General features: G+C 44.8%; 2 protein-coding genes across 5 annotated transcripts in view; one reads left to right on the top strand and one right to left on the bottom strand.

Moving 5' to 3' along the window:
* Positions 1 to 7788, bottom strand: part of snx25 (sorting nexin 25) — a 262889-nt gene extending 255101 nt beyond the window's left edge. Inside the window, exons 1-2 of one of the 2 annotated variants that reach the window (XM_067982600.1) lie at positions 7619 to 7788; positions 1404 to 1562 (exon numbers count right to left, since the gene is read on the bottom strand). The gene's annotated coding sequence lies outside the window, so the exon portion shown is untranslated. The remainder of the gene's footprint in view (positions 1 to 1403; positions 1563 to 7618) is intronic. The other variant, XM_067982602.1, reaches the window with a different exon arrangement.
* A 1085-nt stretch (positions 7789 to 8873) lies between these two features.
* The window catches only part of cfap97 (cilia and flagella associated protein 97), a 44656-nt gene continuing 33089 nt past the window's right edge, over positions 8874 to 20440 (top strand). For 2 of the 3 annotated variants that reach the window (XM_067982595.1, XM_067982598.1), the window contains exons 1-2: positions 8874 to 10030; positions 14004 to 14266. In XM_067982595.1, the coding sequence (XP_067838696.1) occupies positions 8986 to 10030; positions 14004 to 14266 (1308 nt within the window). In that variant the 5' untranslated portion in view covers positions 8874 to 8985. The remainder of the gene's footprint in view (positions 10031 to 14003; positions 14267 to 20440) is intronic. The other variant, XM_067982596.1, reaches the window with a different exon arrangement.

Below are 20440 nucleotides of genomic sequence, written 5' to 3'. Positions count from 1 at the left end.
TTCTCCATTGCACCCTTGCACATGCAAAGCTGGCTATACATTTTTTTACGGTAGCTTAGTGCTTATTTTATTGGACTAGTAACCCAGAGGCCTGGATTAATAATCCAGAAAACATCAGTTCAAATCCCACTGTGGCAGTTTAGGAATTTGAATTCCGTTTTAAAAACAAACCTGGAATAAAAAGTTGATATCAGTAAAAGGGATCATGAAGCTGTAGAATTGTCCTAAAAATCCAAGTGGTTCACTAATGTCCTTTCAAGAAGGAAACCTGTCATCTTTATCCGGTCTGGCCTATATTTTTGACTCCAGTCCCACATCGACGTGGTTAACTTTTGCTCTCTGATGTGGCCTAGCAAGTCACTCAGTTGTATCAAACCCGCTACCAGTGGTTCAAGAAGGTGGCTCACCACCACCTTCTCAGGGCAACTAGGGATGGCCAATAAATGCTGGCCTTGCTAGCGAATAAATAAAAATTTAATAATTCTTCTTGGATGTAGGCTAGTCTGGCAAGGCTGCATTTATTGCCCATCTGTAATGGCCCTGAGAAGGCGATGGTGGGCCATCTTCTACAAGAAGTGCAGTTAACATTCTAGTTACCATTACAGCTCACACAATTGTACCTGGTCCTGCTATTCAACATGTTGCACTAATGCCCCAAATTATTAACAAGACAGCAAAAGTCCTAATGAAGCATACTTTTAATAAGGTATCTACGGTGATCTGTAATGATCCTCGAATTATCATTACTTTCTTAGATAATAGAATTTGCTGATTTACTGCTGGTAATAATGTGCAAACAATAGCATTAATAAATGTTTACTGATATTAGCTTTCATCAAATTGGGGGTGGGGGCAGAAAGAGGGAAGAAACCCCGTTGAGCTGGTGAGGGCATCTCTGTCTCTGTTGGGAGTGACAGGAATGGGTCCTGTCAGCGTTTAATGGGCCCATACTATAAAATAGTTTCCTTCAAATCACCGTGAACAACACTTCAGGAGACCATATTATTTAAGAACAAAATACCAAAAGGTAACATATGAATGTTAACAAAAGTTTTTGCAACTCCTGTACCAAGGCAGGTAAAAATAAATGATTTATTGATTAAATGGGTCCAAATGCCTGCATGAATTAGAGCAGCATCAGAGCTTCTCTTTCTATTTATTTTTATGTTTTATATATATTTTAAGATTTTTGACTATTTTGCTTAGGAGGGATTTCAGATTAATGTATATTAAGATGTTGCTATTAAGTTAAATTCAGCTCACAAGGGGTTAAATTCACAACACACAAGCTTCTGGGAATGTGGGTTAAATCCAGATGAAGTGGCTGGAGAAATAGTGTTTCTCACACACCACATCAGCTTGAGACAATGAGATTCATCAAGACATTCCAGTAACGTTCATACCTGATATATTGGAATGGCTTCATTCATTTGCATCTTAAAAAGGAATTAATCATGATCCAGCAGGAAAAGAATTGCCTTCTTAAGCAACAGTGTGTGATGCTTCTTCTGCGCCTGCAGATTGTCACGCTAACTATAATCTGGCAATTTTGTGAACACCATCTGCAAAACCAAAGTGAGAAACAGCATGGAGATTCCTTAACCAACTTTATTCTACAAATGAAACCATCTTCCAATCTAAGCCCTCATTTTCACTGATAGCCACCACAGAGGTCATTCAATTAAGAGTTACTATAAGATGTGCACTTTTTTTTAAAGTTACTTTTTGAATGGTTATTTTGTTACACAACATAGTGACTGACCTTGATGAGGTTCACCTGCAGCAAATCCTTTTTGAACTGGAGACTCTTGTTGCAAAGAGCCCCATCTAGTGGCATTGTTGAAAAACCGGAAGTTAACTTTCTTATAATAATGATGAAGGGTGTACTTTCCTCTGTGTACAGTTAAAATAAATCTTTCGCTAAACTGTCAATATAAACCAATTAGTCTCTCTCAAAAAGAAAATATTTCTGCAGCAATTGTATGAGTTTTCCCCAGAGTTAAATTTCTAGTTTATTGAGTTTGTTGAAATAATGCAAATATTAAAATACTATTTTCTGGATGGGTGCTTACTTTACTGCCATCTACAACATTGAGTCCAATAAAAAGAAAACCAGACTACTACATACAGTGACACATCAGTGAAAATTAAGCAATAAATTACAATATGTAAGGACAAAAAAAGTTGCAAATCTATAATGCCTTTCACGACCTCAGGACTTCCCAAAGCGCTTTATAGCCAATGAAGTACTTTTGAAGTGTAGTCACTGTCACAATGCAGGAAACCCAGTAGTCAATTTGCACACAGCAAGGTCCCACAAACAGCAATGTGATAATCTGTTTTAGTGATGATGATTGAGGGATAAATATTGACCAGGTTACCGGGGAGAATATTTTGAATAGTGCCATGGAAATTTTTACAACCACCTGAGAGGGCAGACGGTTTAACGTCTTATCCAAAAGACGGCACCTCCAACAGTGCAACACTCTCTCAGTACTGCACTGAAGTGTCAGTCTAGATTATGTGCTCAAGTCTCTGGAGTGGGACGTGAACTCACAACCACCTGACTCACAGGCAAGCGTGCTATCACTGAGTCACAGCTGACACCTAAATAAATATTCAACAAAATCTTGCCTTGAGCTCAAAAGTGAACAAGTGAAACTCTAGAATACCCATTCACCCTCCACACCTCTACTATTCTACCCTGGTTGTTCACTTTCCATAGGTTACATTTTCTTGGTTACATTAGTACTGGAACCCACCCCACCCCACCACCTCTGTGGTTTCGAGATGAGCCCAGTGAAAACTGTCAAAAGATATGTCTACAATCTTTCATCATTATCTCTGTAAAACTAATGGCTGTGCATTCTAAAATAATAACTCACATTCATGTTACATCAATTTAAAGCTGCATCTGCACAAGAAATCAAATCAGGCTTTAGATCAACTCAATTGGAAGTGATTCATGGTATTTTATTTTTTTCACCCTCGATTTTCATCAATTTTCTCCCCTCCTCTGAAAATATTGATTCCTTACTGGGGTATAGTTCTACAGACACCCTCAGTCAGATACCTCACCCAAGTGTTTTCATGCGTGAGCCCAGACTGCGAGTATCAACTGGCTATTCAGTCACAGAGGAGTGGAGGCACAACATCAAACCCCAAGTAAGATCCTGCTCTCATCCGTCATCTACACACATGTACATCCAGCATGGAAAGCAGATCGAGATTAGGAGTAAGAACCTTGACCGATTTTTTTCCCCCTCCCCCCTTTCTTTATACGTAGGTGCTGAGGCGAATTGTACTGCCCTGGTCGCCATCCTAGTTGTGATAACTCAAACCAGAGATAGAACTTGGGGGGGGGTGGTGGGAAGTAAAAACAGGTTGGTGGCAACGTGATGGAGCCTGAGGTGCAGATTTAATTTTTTTTTAAAACAATATGTGGAGCACATCTGGAAATCATACTATGTTTTCAAGGTTTTTTGGGATGATTATCAAATCTCTGCCTGTTGATGCAGGTGTACGGAACCTTCCAGGGGTTTACTGACATTGAGCCACACTGTCAGACCAAGTGACTGAATTTTCATTCAATTGGAGGGAGATTGATCAAGCAGCAGCCTGGCTTTAAAGTCTTACTTTGAAAAAATTGTAGCAACTGGGAAGTCAAACTGCTTCAGTGTTAAACTGCTTCTCTTGTGGTCTTTGATCTGGATTTTGCTCTTCACACCATTCCTGAATTGAATGTATTTTTCAATAAGACAGGCCAAACTTCCATAATCTACATGAAGAAGTTGGACTCCTCTACAAAACAATCTGTGCAGGTTTATCCCATCTCAGTCCATTCCAAAATCAAAGTCCATCGAGGAGGTGGAAGTAATTGATGGAACCCAGCATCCAATAGAAACGGGAATAGTGCCAGAGGACTGGCAGACAGCTAACGTTATTCCTATATTTAAAAAGGGAGATAGAACAAGACCAGGGAACTATAGACCAGTTGGCTTAACGTCGATGATTGGCAAGATAATGGAATCTTTACTCAAAGATGTAATAGAAAAAGATCTAGAGAACAAAAATATAATAATGAATAGTCAGCATGGATTTCAGAAGGGAAAGTCATGCTTGACCAACCTTATTGAATTCTTTGACGAGGTAACAAAAAGAGTAGATGAGGGTAATGCAGTAGATGTAATATATTTGGATTTCCAAAAGGCCTTTGATAAGGTACCGCATTGTAGACTCATGACTAAGATTAGAGTGTGGAGTCAGGGGACAGGTAGCAGAATGGATAGCAAGTTTGCTACAAAACAGGAAACAGAGAGCAGGGGTTAAGGGTACCTACTCAGACTGGCAAAAGATGGGAAGTGGTGTTCCACAGGGATCGGTGCTGCGACCACTGTTGTCCACAAATTACATTAACGATTTGGATTCAGAAATCGGAAGCACAATTTCAAAATTTGCAGACGTCACCAAATTGGAAGAATGTGTCAAAATCCATGAGGACATTAATAAACTTGCAGAATGGGTGTGAAATTGGCAAACGAATTTCAATATAGATAAGTGTGAGGTGATGCATTTTGGTTGGAAGAATAAGGCAGCCATATACTGCTTGGATAAAAAGAGTGTACATGGGATGGGGGGTCAAAAGGATCTCAGAGTACAGATACACAAATCATTAAAAGTAGCGATGCAGGTTAATAAAGCCGTAAAAAAGGCAAATTAAGCACTGGGGTTAATTTCTAAAGGGATAGAATTGAAATGCCGTGAAGTTATGTTAAACTTGTACAGAACCTTGATTAGACCACATTTGGAGTACTGTGCACATTTCTGGTCTTTATATTATAGAAAAGATATAGATGCATTGGAGAGGGTTAAAAAAAGATTCACAAGGATGATACCGGAACTGAGAGGATATCCTTATCGGGAAAGGCTGAACAGGATGGGGCACTTTTCTCTAGAAAAGAGAAGGCTGAGGGGTGACCTGATAGAGGTCTTTAAGATAATGAAAGGGTTTGAAAGGGTAGACGTAGAATAAATGTTTCCACTTGTGTGGGGAGTCCAAAACTAGAGATCATAAATAAAAAAGTCACAAATAAATCCAGTAGGGAATTCAGGAGAAACAACTTTACCCAAAAAGTGGTAAGAATGTGGAACGCGCTACCATAAGGAGTAGTTGAGGCAAACAGTATAGATGCATTTAAGGGGAAGCTAGATAAGCACAAGAGGGAGAAAGGAATAGAAAGGTATGCTGATAGGGTTAGATGAAGTAAGGAGGGAGGAGGCTCACATGAGCATAAACGCTGGCATAGACCAGCTAGGCCAAATGGCCTGTTTCTGTACTGTTGTTTTGACGTAACTCAATGTAATATTACAATATTGCATTTGGCAGAGGACATTATGAAGTGCTAGTTTACCAACTGGAGGAAGATGGAGAAAAACAAGTACTGGGATACAGTAGTATAATGGTTATGTTACTAGACTAATAATCCAGAGAATGTGAGTTCAAATTCCCACCATGACAGCTTGAGAATTTGAATTCAGTTTAAAATAAAATCTGGAAATTAAAAAAAAAAGCTGGTATCAGTAAAAGTGACCATGAAGCAGTCGAACTATTGTAAAAAACCCAACTGGTTCACTAATGTCTTTTACGGAAGAAATCCTGCCGTCCTTATCCCATCTGGCCTAAACATGACTCCAGTCCCACACCGATGTGATTGACTCTTAACTGCCCTCTGAAGTAGCCTTGCAAGCCACTTGCTTGTATCAAAACAACTACAAAGAGTACCACACAGACTGCAACCAGCTGTTCAAGAAGAAGTCCCACCACCACCTTCTCAGGTCCACATCCCAAGAATGTATTTTCAGCGGTTTAGTCCTTCGGATGAGGTATGAAAATAGAGGTTTAATCCCCTGGTTTAAGTGAATGTTAAAAAGGACTCATAGAGCTAGTTGAAGAAAAGCACAGAGTTCAGTGTTCATGATCATACAATGCAAACCTGTATTCATTGTTCATGATCATACACGCAAACCTAGGAAACTAGCAAAGAAAAAACTTGCATTTATATAGTGCCTTTCCCAATGTTCCAAAATGCTTTACAGCCAATGAAGTATTTTTGAAGTCACTATTGTAATATAGGGAAATTCAGCAGCCAATATGTGTACAGTAAGATCCAACATACAGCAGAGATAATGACCAGATAATTTTTTTTTGGATTTAGGTGTTGGTTGAAGTGTTGGCCAGGAGACCAGGAGAACTCCCCTGCTCCTCTTCAAATAGTACCGTTGTATCTTTTATATCCACCGGAGAGGTCAGACTTGGTTTAACATCTCATCTGAAAGACAGCACCTTTGATAGTGCAGCACTCCCTCAGTACTGCACTGAAGGGTCATTTTAGATCATGTGCTCAAGTCTCTGGAGTGGGGCTTGACTCAGAAGTGAGAATGCTACCACTGAGCCAAGGCATACATAGAGCAAAAAGTGACCAACTTCAAAAAAGCTGGTACAACTCCAAAAAAACATAAAACTCAAAATTGGCCCTCAACATAAGGTAATGATGCGAAAATAAATAATTACACTGGAAGTGCAGCGAGATATAGATCTGTTGAAATTAAGCTGTGGATATACTCGACATATTGCATGAAATGCCACAAGTACGGAAAAGATTGCAAGGGGATGCAAGTATTGAAGACACAAGATTTATTTTCTAGAGGCAGTCTGGGACATGCTGTTAGACTAATACATCTTTAATGTATATGCTCATAACTCCCAATGAACTTACTCCACAACATAGTCCTTTTTGATAGACTTTATTGATAAGTCACAGATTCAACAGTGAAGCAGGCCATAAAGATAAATGTTTGAAAAAGAAAAAATATAAAAGTTTACGAGAGGGCAAGAGATTAAGTAGATGGCACAGAGAGCCACTACAGGCAGAAAGGACTGGACGGCCTCTTTCTGCATTCCGGTTCACGCCTACATCCTCCAACAGCCTGAACGGTCAATCCCCACCCGATCTGTTAATTCCTGTCCCCACACCATCCTACCTGCCTGCTCTCATGGAGCTGGAGGCGCTGTTTATCACCAAGTAGAGCGATTCCCCACTGGAATATCCCTCGTAGCTGGCCACTAGTTTCGCTCCCGCTGCCCATAAATTTGCCAGAAAGGATGTTTGCCGCACTTTCAGTGAAGTTACGGCAGTGGAGCAGGACCAGCCACGAGGAAATTCGTTTTGCCTGCAACAACTTGCCTTACTTGCTTTATTGCCATGAGCCAGCAGGAGCAGGACCACCCATAACTAGTGGAGGAGCCAAGTGAGGAGGAGGAAATGTTCTCCAGCTCTGAAGATAATCCAGCGATGATGAATTTGCAAGATAAGTATTTGATTCTCAGATCACCAATATAACAGAATAAGCATTGCCATCCTTGTGCTTCAATTTCAGCACTATCATACTCAGGTCATTGATAATTATAGCCTTCAATGGCATTGGCCATAGTCATTCGCACCCTCAGTAAGGCACAGATATCAAGCCATTAAGTAAATGCAACAACATTTTCAGACTGCAGCGAATGTCATGTGAGTGAATCTCCAGGAATAGGTCCAAATAGAGTTGGCAACCTTACCTCCTTCTGTTCTGTAAAATTCAATGTGAGTAAATGTACTAATAGGGATGAGCTTCCAGAGACCAAACGGCCTTTTGAAATCTACGACTTAGATTGTTGTTTTGAATTTCTGACTTCCATCTCCTTTTTGTCAATGCCATTTAATCTACCGCAAGGCAAAAAGAAGCGGAACCGTTGGTCGCTCGCCTGAGGAGCGCGAGATGCGGCGCACGGGGGGAAAGGAAGTGACGTTCTTAGTAACGCTCCTGAGAAACCGAAGCGAAGATAAAACAGCCGCAAAAAGAGAGAAGACAGCGCGGGACCGGGGTCAGAGTGTGAGGGACAGGGTCAGAGCGGGGCAGGGGTCAGAGTGTGAGGGACAGGGTCAGAGCGGGGCAGGGGTCAGAGTGTGAGGGACAGGGTCAGAGCGGGGCAGGGGCAGAGTGTGAGGGACAAGGTCAGCGTGGGACAGGGTCAGAGCGGGGCAGGGGTCAGAGTGTGAGGGACAGGGTCAGAGCGGGGCAGGGGTCAGAGTGTGAGGGACAGGGTCAGCGTGGGACAGGGTCAGAGCGGGGCAGGGGTCAGAGTGTGAGGGACAGGGTCAGCGTGGGACAGGGTCAGAGCGGGGCAGGGGTCAGAGTGTGAGGGACAGGGTCAGCGTGGGACAGGGGTCAGAGTGTGAGGGACAGGGTCAGAGCGGGACCGGGGTCAGAGTGTGAGGGACAGGGTCAGCGTGGGGCAGGGGTCAGAGTGTGAGGGACAGGGTCAGCGTGGGACCGGGGTCAGAGTGTGCGGGACAGGGTCAGCGTGGGGCAGGGGTCAGAGTGTGAGGGACAGGGTCAGCGTGGGACAGGGGTCAGAGTGTGAGGGACAGGGTCAGCGTGGGACCGGGGTCAGAGTGTGAGGGACAGGGTCAGAGCGGGGCAGGGGTCAGAGTGTGAGAAGCAGGGGTCAGAGTGTGAGGGACAGGGGCAGGGGTCAGAGGGTGAGGGTCGGGGTCAGCGTGGGGACAGGGGTCAGAGTGTGAGGGTCGGGGTCAGAGCGGGGCTGGGGTCACAGTATGAGTGACGGGGTCAGATTGTGAGTGACGGGGTCAGTGCGGGGCCGGGGTCAGATTGTGAGGGACGAGGTCAGCGTGGGACACGGGTCAGAGTGGGGTAGGGGCCGGGGTCAGAGCGTGAGTGACGGGGTCAGATTGTGAGGGACGAGGTCAGAGTGGGGCAGGGGGGTCAGAGTGTGAGTGACGGGGTTAGATTGTGAGGGACGGGGTCAGAGTGTGAGGGACGAGGTCAGAGTGGGGCAGGGGACGGGGTCAGATTGTGAGGGAGTAAGTGGGGCCTTTGAACAGTGTGAACCGGCGCAGCACTGACTCTGACCACCGGCGGCCAATGGACAGCGACACGAACCTGGACGGGGAGGTGGATCACTCCTTCTTCGACAGCGACGGGGAGCAGGAGGGGAGGCGCAGCCCCGGCACCGCCAGAGGCCGAGAGGCACCGCCTTCGAGCTCAGTTAACGGTTCCTACCCGGGCAGCGGGGGCGGAGAGGAACCGAGGAGGTTGAAGCACAAGGGCGAGCGCAGCCAAGGAGCGGCTGGGAAATACAGTGAAGATATTTTGGAGGATCGAGGTCGGCCGGGAAGTTCATCTTCATCGTCCTCACCTCCCACCTCCTTGTCCTCTTCATCCGCCGCCTCCGTATCCCCCTCATCTTCTTCCAGTGGAAAGGGTGCCGGCCTCTCAGGGGAACCTCGGATGACAATCACAAGATCTCCCAACAGTTCAGGGGATCAAGCGGGAAGCAGTGATGATGGAAACGGGAAGACTGGAGCTCGACCCCAATCTGACCCCGGTTCCCAGAGGAGAGTGCCGGGGAAGCAGTGGTCACACTCCAGGTCCAATGAAGCTGCTCATTCGGATCCAGCATCGAATTCTGACTCGGACATGATCAGCTCCACCTCGGATTGCCCTTCCTCTTCTCCATCTGGGAAACGATCTTCAGCTTTTCCCAAATCCCAGCGGAGACCCAAATCTTGCTCGAAATCAAGAAAAGGGCAACTCAAAGGCTTCTGTCAGGGCAAGAACGAGGGTGAAGCCTCCGAGGGTACAGTAACCGACGTGACTCCTCTTTCCAGTCCAGATATCAGCCCCATTCATTCCGTTAACCGATGTAAGGAATCAAAGGGCGACAGAAAAAAGAGCAGCAATAAACAGGAGAATATTAGCCAGGCAGTCTACAGCAGTCTGGACACATTAAGCTTTGATGGGGAAAAGGGCCAAGGGGTGGAAAAACCATGGAGGCAGAGACAACAGAGGGAAGCCCGGTCTTGCAATGTGTCTTCAAAGGAAGATTCTTTGGAGCCCAAGGGGCTTGAACAAAGACATAGCCAGAAGATCCTCAATGATGCCACTGACCTCAACCAGCTACTGAAAGGTGAAACTTAAAATGTTTCTTTTTGTGAGATGAAGGTTAGTTATTATACTGTTGATAAACGTTTTATTTCAGTTTTAGAAACATACTAGTAATTGCCCAGGAGTGAACCCTATCCTATATATAATTTATTTATAGACTATATATATATATTTTTTTTATTCGTTCACGGGATGTGGGCGTCGCTGGCAAGGCCGGCATTTATTGCCCATCCCTAGTTGCCCTCGAGAAGGTGGTGGTGAGCCGCCTTCTTGAACCGCTGCAGTCCGTGTGGTGACGGTTCTCCCACAGTGCTGTTAGGAAGGGAGTTCCAGGATTTTGACCCAGCGACAATGAAGGAACGGCGATATATTTCCAAGTCGGGATGGTGTGTGACTTGGAGGGGAACGTGCAGGTGGTGTTGTTCCCATGCGCCTGCTGCCCTTGTCCTTCTAGGTGGTAGAGGTCGCGGGTTTGGGAGGTGCTGTCGAAGAAGCCTTGGCGAGTTGCTGCAGTGCATCCTGTGGATGGTACACACTGCAGCCACAGTGCGCCGGTGGTGAAGGGAGTGAATGTTTAGGGTGGTGGATGGGGTGCCAATCAAGCGGGCTGCTTTATCTTGGATGGTGTCGAGCTTCTTGAGTGTTGTTGGAGCTGCACTCATCCAGGCAAGTGGAGAGTATTCCATCACACTCCTGACTTGTGCCTTGTAGATGGTGCAAAGGCTTTGGGGAGTCAGGAGGTGAGTCACTCGCCGCAGAATACCCAGCCTCTGACCTGCTCTCGTAGCCACAGTATTTATATGGCTGGTCCAGTTAAGTTTCTGGTCAATGGTGACCCCCAGGATGTTGATGGTGGGGGATTCGGCGATGGTAATGCCGTTGAATGTCAAGGGGAGGTGGTTAGACTCTCTCTTGTTGGAGATGGTCATTGCCTGGCACTTATCTGGCGCGAATGTTACTTGCCACTTATCAGCCCAAGCCTGGATGTTGTCCAGGTCTTGCTGCATGCAGGCTCGGACTGCTTCATTATCTGAGGGATTGCGAATGGAACTGAACACTGTGCAGTCATCAGCGAACATCCCCATTTCTGACCTTATGATGGAGGGAAGGTCATTGAAGCAGCTGAAGATGGTTGGGCCTAGGACACTGCCCTGAGGAACTCCTGCAGCAATGCCCTGGGGCTGAGATGATTGGCCTCCAACAACCACGACCATCTTCCTTTGTGCTAGGTATGACTCCAGCCACTGGAGAGTTTTCCCCCTGATTCCCATTGACTTCAGTTTTACTAGGGCTCCTTGGTGCCACACTCGGTCAAATGCTGCCTTGATGTCCAGGGCAGTCACTCTCACCTCACCTCTGGAATTCAGCTCTTTTGTCCATGTTTGGACCAAGGCTGTAATGAGGTCTGGAGCCGAGTGGTCCTGGTGGAACCCAAACTGAGCGTCGGTGAGCAGGTTATTGGTGAGTAAGTGCCGCTTGATAGCACTGTCGACGACACCTTCCATCACTTTGCTGATGATTGAGAGTAGACTGATGGGGCGGTAATTGGCCGGATTGGATTTGTCCTGCTTTTTGTGGACAGGACATACCTGGGCAATTTTCCACATTGTCGGGTGGATGCCAGTGTTGTAGCTGTACTGGAACAGCTTGGCTAGAGGCGCAGCTAGTTCTGGAGCACAAGTCTTCAGCACTACAGCTGGGATGTTGTCAGGGCCCATAGCCTTTGCTGTATCCAGTGCACTCAGCCGTTTCTTGATATCACGTGGAGTGAATCGAATTGGCCGAAGACTGGCTTCCGTGATGGTGGGGATATCGGGAGGAGGCTGAGATGGATTATCCACTCGGCACTTCTGGCTGAAGATGGTTGCAAACGCTTCAGCCTTGTCTTTTGCACTCACGTGCTGGACTCCGCCATCATTGAGAATGGGGATGTTTGCAGAGCCTCCTCCTCCCGTTAGTTGTTTAATTGTCCACCACCATTCACGACTGGATGTGGCAGGACTGCAGAGCTTTGATCTGATCCATTGGTTGTGGAATCGCCTAGCTCTGTCTATAGCATGTTGCTTCCGCTGTTTAGCATGCATGTAGTCCTGAGTTGTAGCTTCACCAGGTTGGCACCTCATTTTTAGGTACGCCTGGTGCTGCTCCTGGCATGCTCTTCTACACTCCTCATTGAACCAGGGTTGATCCCCTGGCTTGTTGGTAATGGTAGAGTGAGGAATATGCCGGGCCATGAGGTTACAGATTGTGCTGGAATACAATTCTGCTGCTGCTGATGGCCCACAGCGCCTCATGGATGCCCAGTTTTGAGCTGCTAGATCTGTTCTGAATCTATCCCATTTAGCACGGTGGTAGTGCCACACAACACGTTGGATGGTGTCCTCAGTGCGAAGACGGGATTTCATCTCCACGAGGACTGTGCGGTGGTCACTCCTACCAATACTGTCATGGACAGATGCATTTGCGACAGGTAGATTGGTGAGGACGAGGTCAAGTAAGTTTTTCCCTCGTGTTGGTTCGCTCACCACCTGCCGCAGGCCCAGTCGAGCAGCTATGTCCTTCAGGACTCGGCCAGCTCGGTCAGTAGTGGTGCTACCGAGCCACTCTTGGTGATGGACATTGAAGTCCCCCACCCAGAGTACATTTTGTGCCCTTGCTACCCTCAGTGCTTCCTCCAAGTGGTGTTCAACATGGAGGAGGACTGATTCATCAGCTGAGGGAGGACGGTAGGTTGTAATCAGCAGGAGGTTTCCTTGCCCATGTTTGACCTGATGCCATGAGATTTCATGGGGTCCAGAGTCAATGTTGAGGACTCCCAGGGCCACTCCCTCCTGACTGTATATCACTGTACCGCCACCTCTGGTGGGTCTGTCCTGCCGGTGGGACAGGACATACCCAGGGATGGTGATGGAAGAGTCTGGGACGTTGGCTGAAAGATATGATTCTGTGAGTATGGCTATGTCAGGCTGTTGCTTGACTAGTCTGTGGGACAGCTCTCCCAATATTAATGGAATTCTTAACGAAACCTGCCTTTTACATCTCCCTGCTCCTCAGCCTGTAATACAGAGAAACACCAATGTTCCAACCAACTGTACTTCTCTCTTTTACTACAATATAACATCCAAATATTATACCAAATGAGGACAGAATGCATCACTGATTTTAAGTTGGGAACTGAAGTGTGAATGTGTGATTTGGACCAATTATCCTTCTCTCTAACCTCTCTTCACCTGAAGACAATTTAATTGGTCTTGACTCCCCATGTGTAATGCCAAGGCAGAATGATTATCTAGAAAGACAGTTAGTTAGATAAACATAGTGCATCTGATATGTTTTGCCTGTCACATCTATATTTTTGCAGATTTCTTTTTTCTGTCATGCTTCAAGAAAAGGATTTTTAAAAAGACAAGGCAATCTCGCAGTCCTTTCAGGAGCTCGTTAGTTTTGAATGTTCCTCTGTTCGCATGCAAGTTTGTCTTTGCAGAACGTTGGATCATGCAACTTCAAACTGAAGAAACATTTTAGTTTTGTTGTCACAGGTGTATTGAGCTTGTTAATATCATTCCCCTATAGGGAGTAAAAACCAATACACTTCAGTGGTGTGCCAATATGTTGCTTATGATGTTCTTAATTTAATACCTCAAATTGTTCCCTCCGTTATCAATACCTATCCTGATGTACTGTGTACCAAGTTAAAATACCCTCTCGAGATGCACTGTAATCTAATTGTGCTGGTTGGTTGGTTTTCAAGTTTCAAATGAACATATGCAAATTTCATATGCTCACCATTGCACGTCACTAAAATTGTGATGCTAAAGAAATCCATCAAACTCTTACTCCCACCATTACATTTTACTAAGATTCTACTGAAAAAAAAATCTTTTATTGTCTAATAATTGCATTTGAGCAATTTGATTTGTTTACCCAAGACTGGTTGTAATAAAGCTCCAAGTGTTGAATTTAAAGTAATCTGAACGACGTTGTTCCTCTTTCAGCTATGATGCATTTGGAAAAGAAAGAGCTACGGAAAATAGTTGCTGATTTTCCGACTCAGAGGTACAGGAAAAACTACACCTTCAGTAATGAGGAAACAAAGCGGATTGACCGTGAAAATCAGAGATTGTTACAAGAACTGACCCGAAAAGCCACAAAGCCAACAGGTGTTACCCCAAAGAAGAGCTCAGCTCCGACGGTCCGAGTCTACCACAGCACTCTGAACAGACAGCGGGAGCAGGAGAGGATCGAAAAAGAAAATTTGGTGAGTATGCTACATAGCTCAGAAGTAGAGGAGCAGGAATGCCCAGAAAATTTTAAAAGACATACTGAGGTCTCTGCTTAATTAGCCAGTCTCAGAAAGAGTGGTGCTGTGATACAGTCAGTCAGTCTCAGCATAGTGCTGGTTGGGGTTCTCACTTCTGCTTTTCCAAAGACCCCCGCTGGATATGGACGAATGGCTCGCGCATGGTGGGTGACTTTGTGGGCAAAACAACAGAGAGATGCTGCTGCTCAAGGAACTAAGGAAAACCAGAGAAGGTGAAGGGGTGAAAAAAAAATCATTATTTTGGTAATGGCTTTTGCAATTCAACAAATTTTAGTAGAACAAAAATTGTTTAATTTTGATTTGCTAACTTGGAATTTTTAAAATATTTTATCCTTTTTAGCAGGGTTCCATATGCCTTGTATGAAAACACTAATCAGTTATAAATCAGATGTACCCATAATCTGTGTGTACTGGTTCACAACTTGGAATAATGGCATTACTTACATTAAAATGTGTAGTATAACTGTAGAAATGACTATGCAAATTACTTTATACACCATCGTAACATTGGCAGTAATAAACCCAGAAGTTAAAACAGTAATCAGTAAATGATAGGGCATAATACCTGACATTGTAAACATCATTACTGTAAGCAGTATCACTACAGTGGAAAAGGATACTGCAGTTGATCATCTTCAAAGCACAGGCAATATTTTAAGAGTCTAATGCCTCTGAATAGTAGAGTATTCTTTGCCAATTTATTAAATGCTGCATATTTTATAAAAATTCATAATTTTGCCTTAAAGTAACTAATTACACAAATATGTTCAAAGGCATAATCACTGAGGAGAACGAAAAACAGACGTTTTAAGATTTTTTTGACATCCCAATGGCAGATACTATTATACTCTTGTTTAACAGCAGGGGGTGCCAACATTCTACAAGTAAGTGCTGGCAACGTGATCCTCTCTCAAATGCTGCTTCTCTATTCTCAGTGTTGTGGGAGGTATTGCATGGGCATCTCCTGTATTTGCATGGAAAGGTACCGGGGGAGGAGAGCAGGTGGTGGGGGTGACCGAAGAGTGAACTGAGGCATCGTGGAGGGATCAGTCCCTTTTTAGAATGGAGAGGTGAGGAGAAAAAATGTTTGGTGGTGGCAGAAATGGTGGAAGATGAGCTGTCAGATGCGGAATTAGGTGGGGTGGCAGGTGAGGACATGGGGGGCCTTATCACAGTTCTTCCACCAGTGTCCTAGGGTGGTGGATCCTGCTCCTCTTTGCCAGTTTTTCATACTTTCCATTCCACTTAGCTATCCATCTAGTATTTCTCACATTCTCTGTGTCTCGCATATGTCTTTTATTTCTCTCAATACGCCCCCTTTTGTCTTCAGTGCATATCACTTCTGCCCGTTAACCGTTTTCTGAAACCCACCATAGCACTTTACAGGTCATTCTGTGTCTTTTCCTGTGCGTGTGGTCATTGCATGGATGTGTTTTCCTTTCCCTTGTTCTGTTCCTTCTTAAATGCTGTTCGTCTGTAATATCTTTCAGTTTTGAGGAAGGTTTATACCTGAAATGTCAACTGACTCAGGTTTTCTTGACCGATGCTGAGTGTCTCCAGCGTTTTTGATTTTGTTTCTGAAAGTTGTGTGTTTATAATCATTTCTAAAGAAAATATTTATGAAGGTCAAATTGATGCTGACTGGAACAAAATCTCTTACAAGAATTACGTAGAAAGTAAATGATTTGTCTGACTGTTACAGGAGTGGATCAGATACTGAAAATTTGGATAACATTATAAGTGGAGAGAAGCGCATGACTTACGGGCTTCTGAATTCAAAGAGTTTGTTACACACATAGTCGAACATACTTGTAAATGCTGTTTATTTCTTATTGGGGTTTCAATGTTGCGAGTTTGCATCTTCCATTGCCGCTAGTTTTGCTATGTGGTCCTGTCACATGACAGGAAGAGGGCACATTTTACAACAGGTGACATTAATCCAAGGCTCTAGTGAGATCAGCTGACCAATAATTGTTGCTTAAAATACTGAATCGCTTTTAGAGGCTTAATATTGCTGTATGCTTTAGAATTAAAATTTAATGCAATAAATTGACATACCCATCAGTGGTTCAGACATTCACATTTTTGGATTTTTAAAATAAATTTGAAGCATACAAACCATGTGCCCTTTGGTGCTGTAGTCCTTCTATTTTACATGGAGTAGAATCATAGAAATTTACGGCACAGAAGGAGGCCATTTGGCTCATCATGTCTATGCCAGCCAAAAAAGAGCTATCCAGCCTAATCCCACTTTTCAGCTCATGGTCTGCAGCCTTGTAAGTTATAGCACTTCAAGTGCCTATCCAAGTACTTTTTAAATGCAATGAGGGTCCCTGCGTCTACCACCCTTTCAGGCAGTGAGTTGAAGACCCCCACCACCGTCTGGATAAAACAATTTCTCCTCAACTCCCCTCTAACCCTTCTACCAATTACTTTAAATCTATGCCCCCTGGTTATTGACTTCTGCTAAGGGAAATAGAGTGGATAGGAAGGACCTATCAAGGCCTCTCATAATTTTAAACACCACAATTAAATCTCCCCTCAGCCTCCTCTGTTGCAAAGAAAACAACCCCAGCCTATCCAATCTTTCCTCAAAACTAAAATTCTCCAGTCCTGGCAATATCCTCGCAAATCTCCTCTGTACCCTCTCTAGTGCAATTACATCTTTCCTGTAATGTGGTGACCAGAACTGTATACAGTACTGCAGGTGAGGTGAGAGTGACTGCCCTTGACATCGGCAGCATTTGACCGAGTGTGGCATCAAGGAGCCCTAGTAAAATTGAAGTCAATGGGAATCGGGGGGAAAACTGTCCTGTGGCTGGAGTCATACCTAGCACAAAGAAAGATGGTAGTGGTTGTTGAAGGCCAATCATCTCAGCCCCAGGATGTTGCTGCAGGAGTTCCTCAGGGCAGTGTCCTAAGCCCACCATCTTCAGCTGCTTCATCAATGACCTTCTCTCCATCATAAGGTCAGAAATGGGGATGTTCACTGATGATTGCACAGTGTTCAGTTCCATTCGCAACCTGTCAGGTAATGAAGCAGTCCGTGCCCACATGCAGCAAGACCTGGACAACATCCAGGCTTGGGGTGATAAGTGGCAAGTAACATTCGCGCCAGACAAGTGCCAGGCAATGACCACCTCCAGCAAGAGAGAGTCTAACCACCTCCCCTTGACATTCAACGGCATTATCATCGCCGAATCCCCCACCATCAACATCCTGGGGGTCACCATTGACCAGAAACTTAACGGGACCAACTACATAAATACTGTGGCTACAAGAGCAGGTCAGAGTGACTCACCTCCTGACTCCCCAAAGATTTTCCACCATCTACAAGGCGCAAGTCAGGAGTGTGATGAAATACTCTCCACTTGCCTGGATGAGTGCAGCTCCAACAGCACTCAAGAAGCTCAACACCATCCAGGACAAAGCAACCCACTTGATTGGCACCTCATCCACCACCCTAAACATTTATTCCCTTCACCGCCGGCGCACCGTGGCTGCAGTGTGTACCATCCACAGGATGCACTGCAGCAACTCACCAAGGTTTCTTCGACAGCATCTCCCAAACCTGCGACCTCCACCACCTAGAAGGAAAAGGGCAGCAGGCACATGGGAACAACACCACCTACACGTTCCCCTCCAAGTCACACACCATCCCGACTTGGAAATATGTCGTCGTTCCTTCATTGTCGCTGGGTCAAAATCCTGGAACTCCCTACCTAACAGCACTGTGGGAGAACCTTCACCACACGGACTGCAGCGGTTCAAGAAGGCGGCTCACCACCACCTTCTCAAGGGCAATTGGGGATGGGCAATAAATGCCGGCCATGCCAGCGATGCCCACATCCCATGAACGAATTTTTTAAAAAAGCTGTGGCCTAACTAGTGTTTTATACAGTTCTCGCATAACCTCCCTGCTCTTATATTCTATGCCTCAGCTAATAAAGGAAAGTATCCCGTATGCCTTCTTAACCACCTTATCAACCTGTCCTTCTACCTTTGGGGATCTGTGGACGTGCACTTCAAGGTCCCTCTGTTCCTCTACACTTCTCAGTATCCTCCCATTTATTGTGTATTCCCTTGCCTTGTTTGCGCTCCCCAAATGCATTATCACATACTTCTCCAGATTGAAAGCTAACATGCAGGTGCAGTAAGCAATTAGGAAGTCAAATGGTAGTTGGCCTTTATTACAAGAGGATTTGAGTACAGGAGTAAAGATGTCTTACTGTAATTATATAGGGCCTTAGTGAGACCACACCTGGAGTATTGTGTACAGTTTTGGTTTCCTTACCTAAGAAAGGATATACTTGCCATAGAGGGAGTGCAACAAAGTTCACCAGACTGATTCCGGGATGGCGGGATTGTCGTATGAGGAGAGATTGAGTAGACTAGGCCTGTATTCTCTAGAGTTTAGAAGAATGAGAGATGATCTCATTGAAACATACAAAATTCTTACCGGGTAGATACAGGGAGGATGTTTCCCCTGGCTGGGGAGTCTAGAATCAGGGGTCAGAGTCTCAGAATAAAGGATAGGCCATTTAGGACTGACATGAGGGTGGTGAATCTTTGGAATTCTCTACCCCAGAGGGCTGTGGAGACTCAATCAGAGAGTACATTCAAAACAGAAATCGAAAGATTTTTAGATAGTAAAGGCACCAATGGATATGGGGATAGTGCAGGAAAATGGCGTTGAGGTAGAAGATCAGCCATGATCTTGTTAAATGGCAGAGCAGGCTCGAGGGGCCGGATGGCCTACTGCTCCTCTTTCTAATGTTCTTATGCTGAATTCCATTTGCCACTTTTTTTTATTCGTTCATGGGATGTGGGCGTCGCTGGCGAGGCCGGCATTTATTGCCCATCCCTAATTGCCCTTGAGAAGGTGGTGGTGAGCCGCCTTCTTGAACCGCTGAAGTCCTTGTGATGACGGTTCTCCCACAGTGCTGTTAGGAAGGGAGTTCCAGGATTTTGACCCAGCTTTTTTTTGCCCACCTGACCAGTCCATTGATATCTTCCTGCAGTCTACAGCTTTTTTCCTCACTATCAACCACACGGCCAATTTTTGTATCATCTGCAAACTTCTTAATCATACCGTCTACATTTAAGTCTAAATCATTGATGTATACCACAAAAAGCAAGGGACCCAGTACTGAGTCATGCGGGACCCCACTGCAGAAAGTCTTCCAGTCACATTACCTGTCGACCATTACCCTTTGCTTCTTGCCACTGAGCCAATTTTGGATCCAACTTGCCACTTTCCCTTGGATCCCATGGGCTTTGACTTTTTTGACCAGTCTGTCATGTGGGACCTTGTCAAAAGCCTTGCTAAAATCCATGTATACTACATCAAATGCACTACCTTCATTGAATTTTTTGAGGAGGCAACAAGGCGGATCAATCAAGTTAGTCAGACACGACCTTCCCTTAACAAATCCATGCTGACTGTTCCTAATTAATCTGTGCCTTTCTAAATGACGATTTATACTGTCCCTCAGAATTTTTTCCAATAATTTGCCCACCACCGAGGTTAAACTGACTAGCCTGTAATTACTCGGTCCATCCCTTTCTCCCTTTTTAAACAACGGTACAACGTTAGCAGTCCTCCAATCCTCCGGCACCACACCTGTAGCCAGAGAGGATTGGCAAATGATGGTCAGAGCCTCCGCTATTACCTCCTTTGTTTCTCTTAACAGCCTTGGATACATTTCATCCGAGCCTGGCAATTTCTTTACTTTCAAAGATGCTAAATCCCTTAATATTTCCTCCCTCGCTGTGTTTATCCCATCCAATATTTCACACTCCTCCTCCTTAACTACAGTGTCTGCATCGTCTACCGCTTTTATGAAGACAGGCACAAAGTATCCATTAAGAACCATACCCATGTCTTCCGCCTCCACACACAGGTTACCTTTTTGGTCTCTAATAGGCCCTACTCTTTCCTTAGTTATCTCTTGCTCTTTATGTATTTATAAAACAATTTTGAATTTTCCTTAATTTTACTTGCCAGTATTGTTTCATGCCCTCTCTTTGCTTTCCTAATTTCCTTTTTAATTTCACCCCTGCACTTTCTATACTCTAGGCTCTCTGTGGTATTGAGCTCTCGGTATCAGA

This window comes from Heptranchias perlo, chromosome 4, assembly GCF_035084215.1.
Source record: "Heptranchias perlo isolate sHepPer1 chromosome 4, sHepPer1.hap1, whole genome shotgun sequence".
NCBI classification, from domain to species: domain Eukaryota; kingdom Metazoa; phylum Chordata; class Chondrichthyes; order Hexanchiformes; family Hexanchidae; genus Heptranchias; species Heptranchias perlo.
This window is presented reverse-complemented; position numbering and strand designations above follow the sequence as displayed.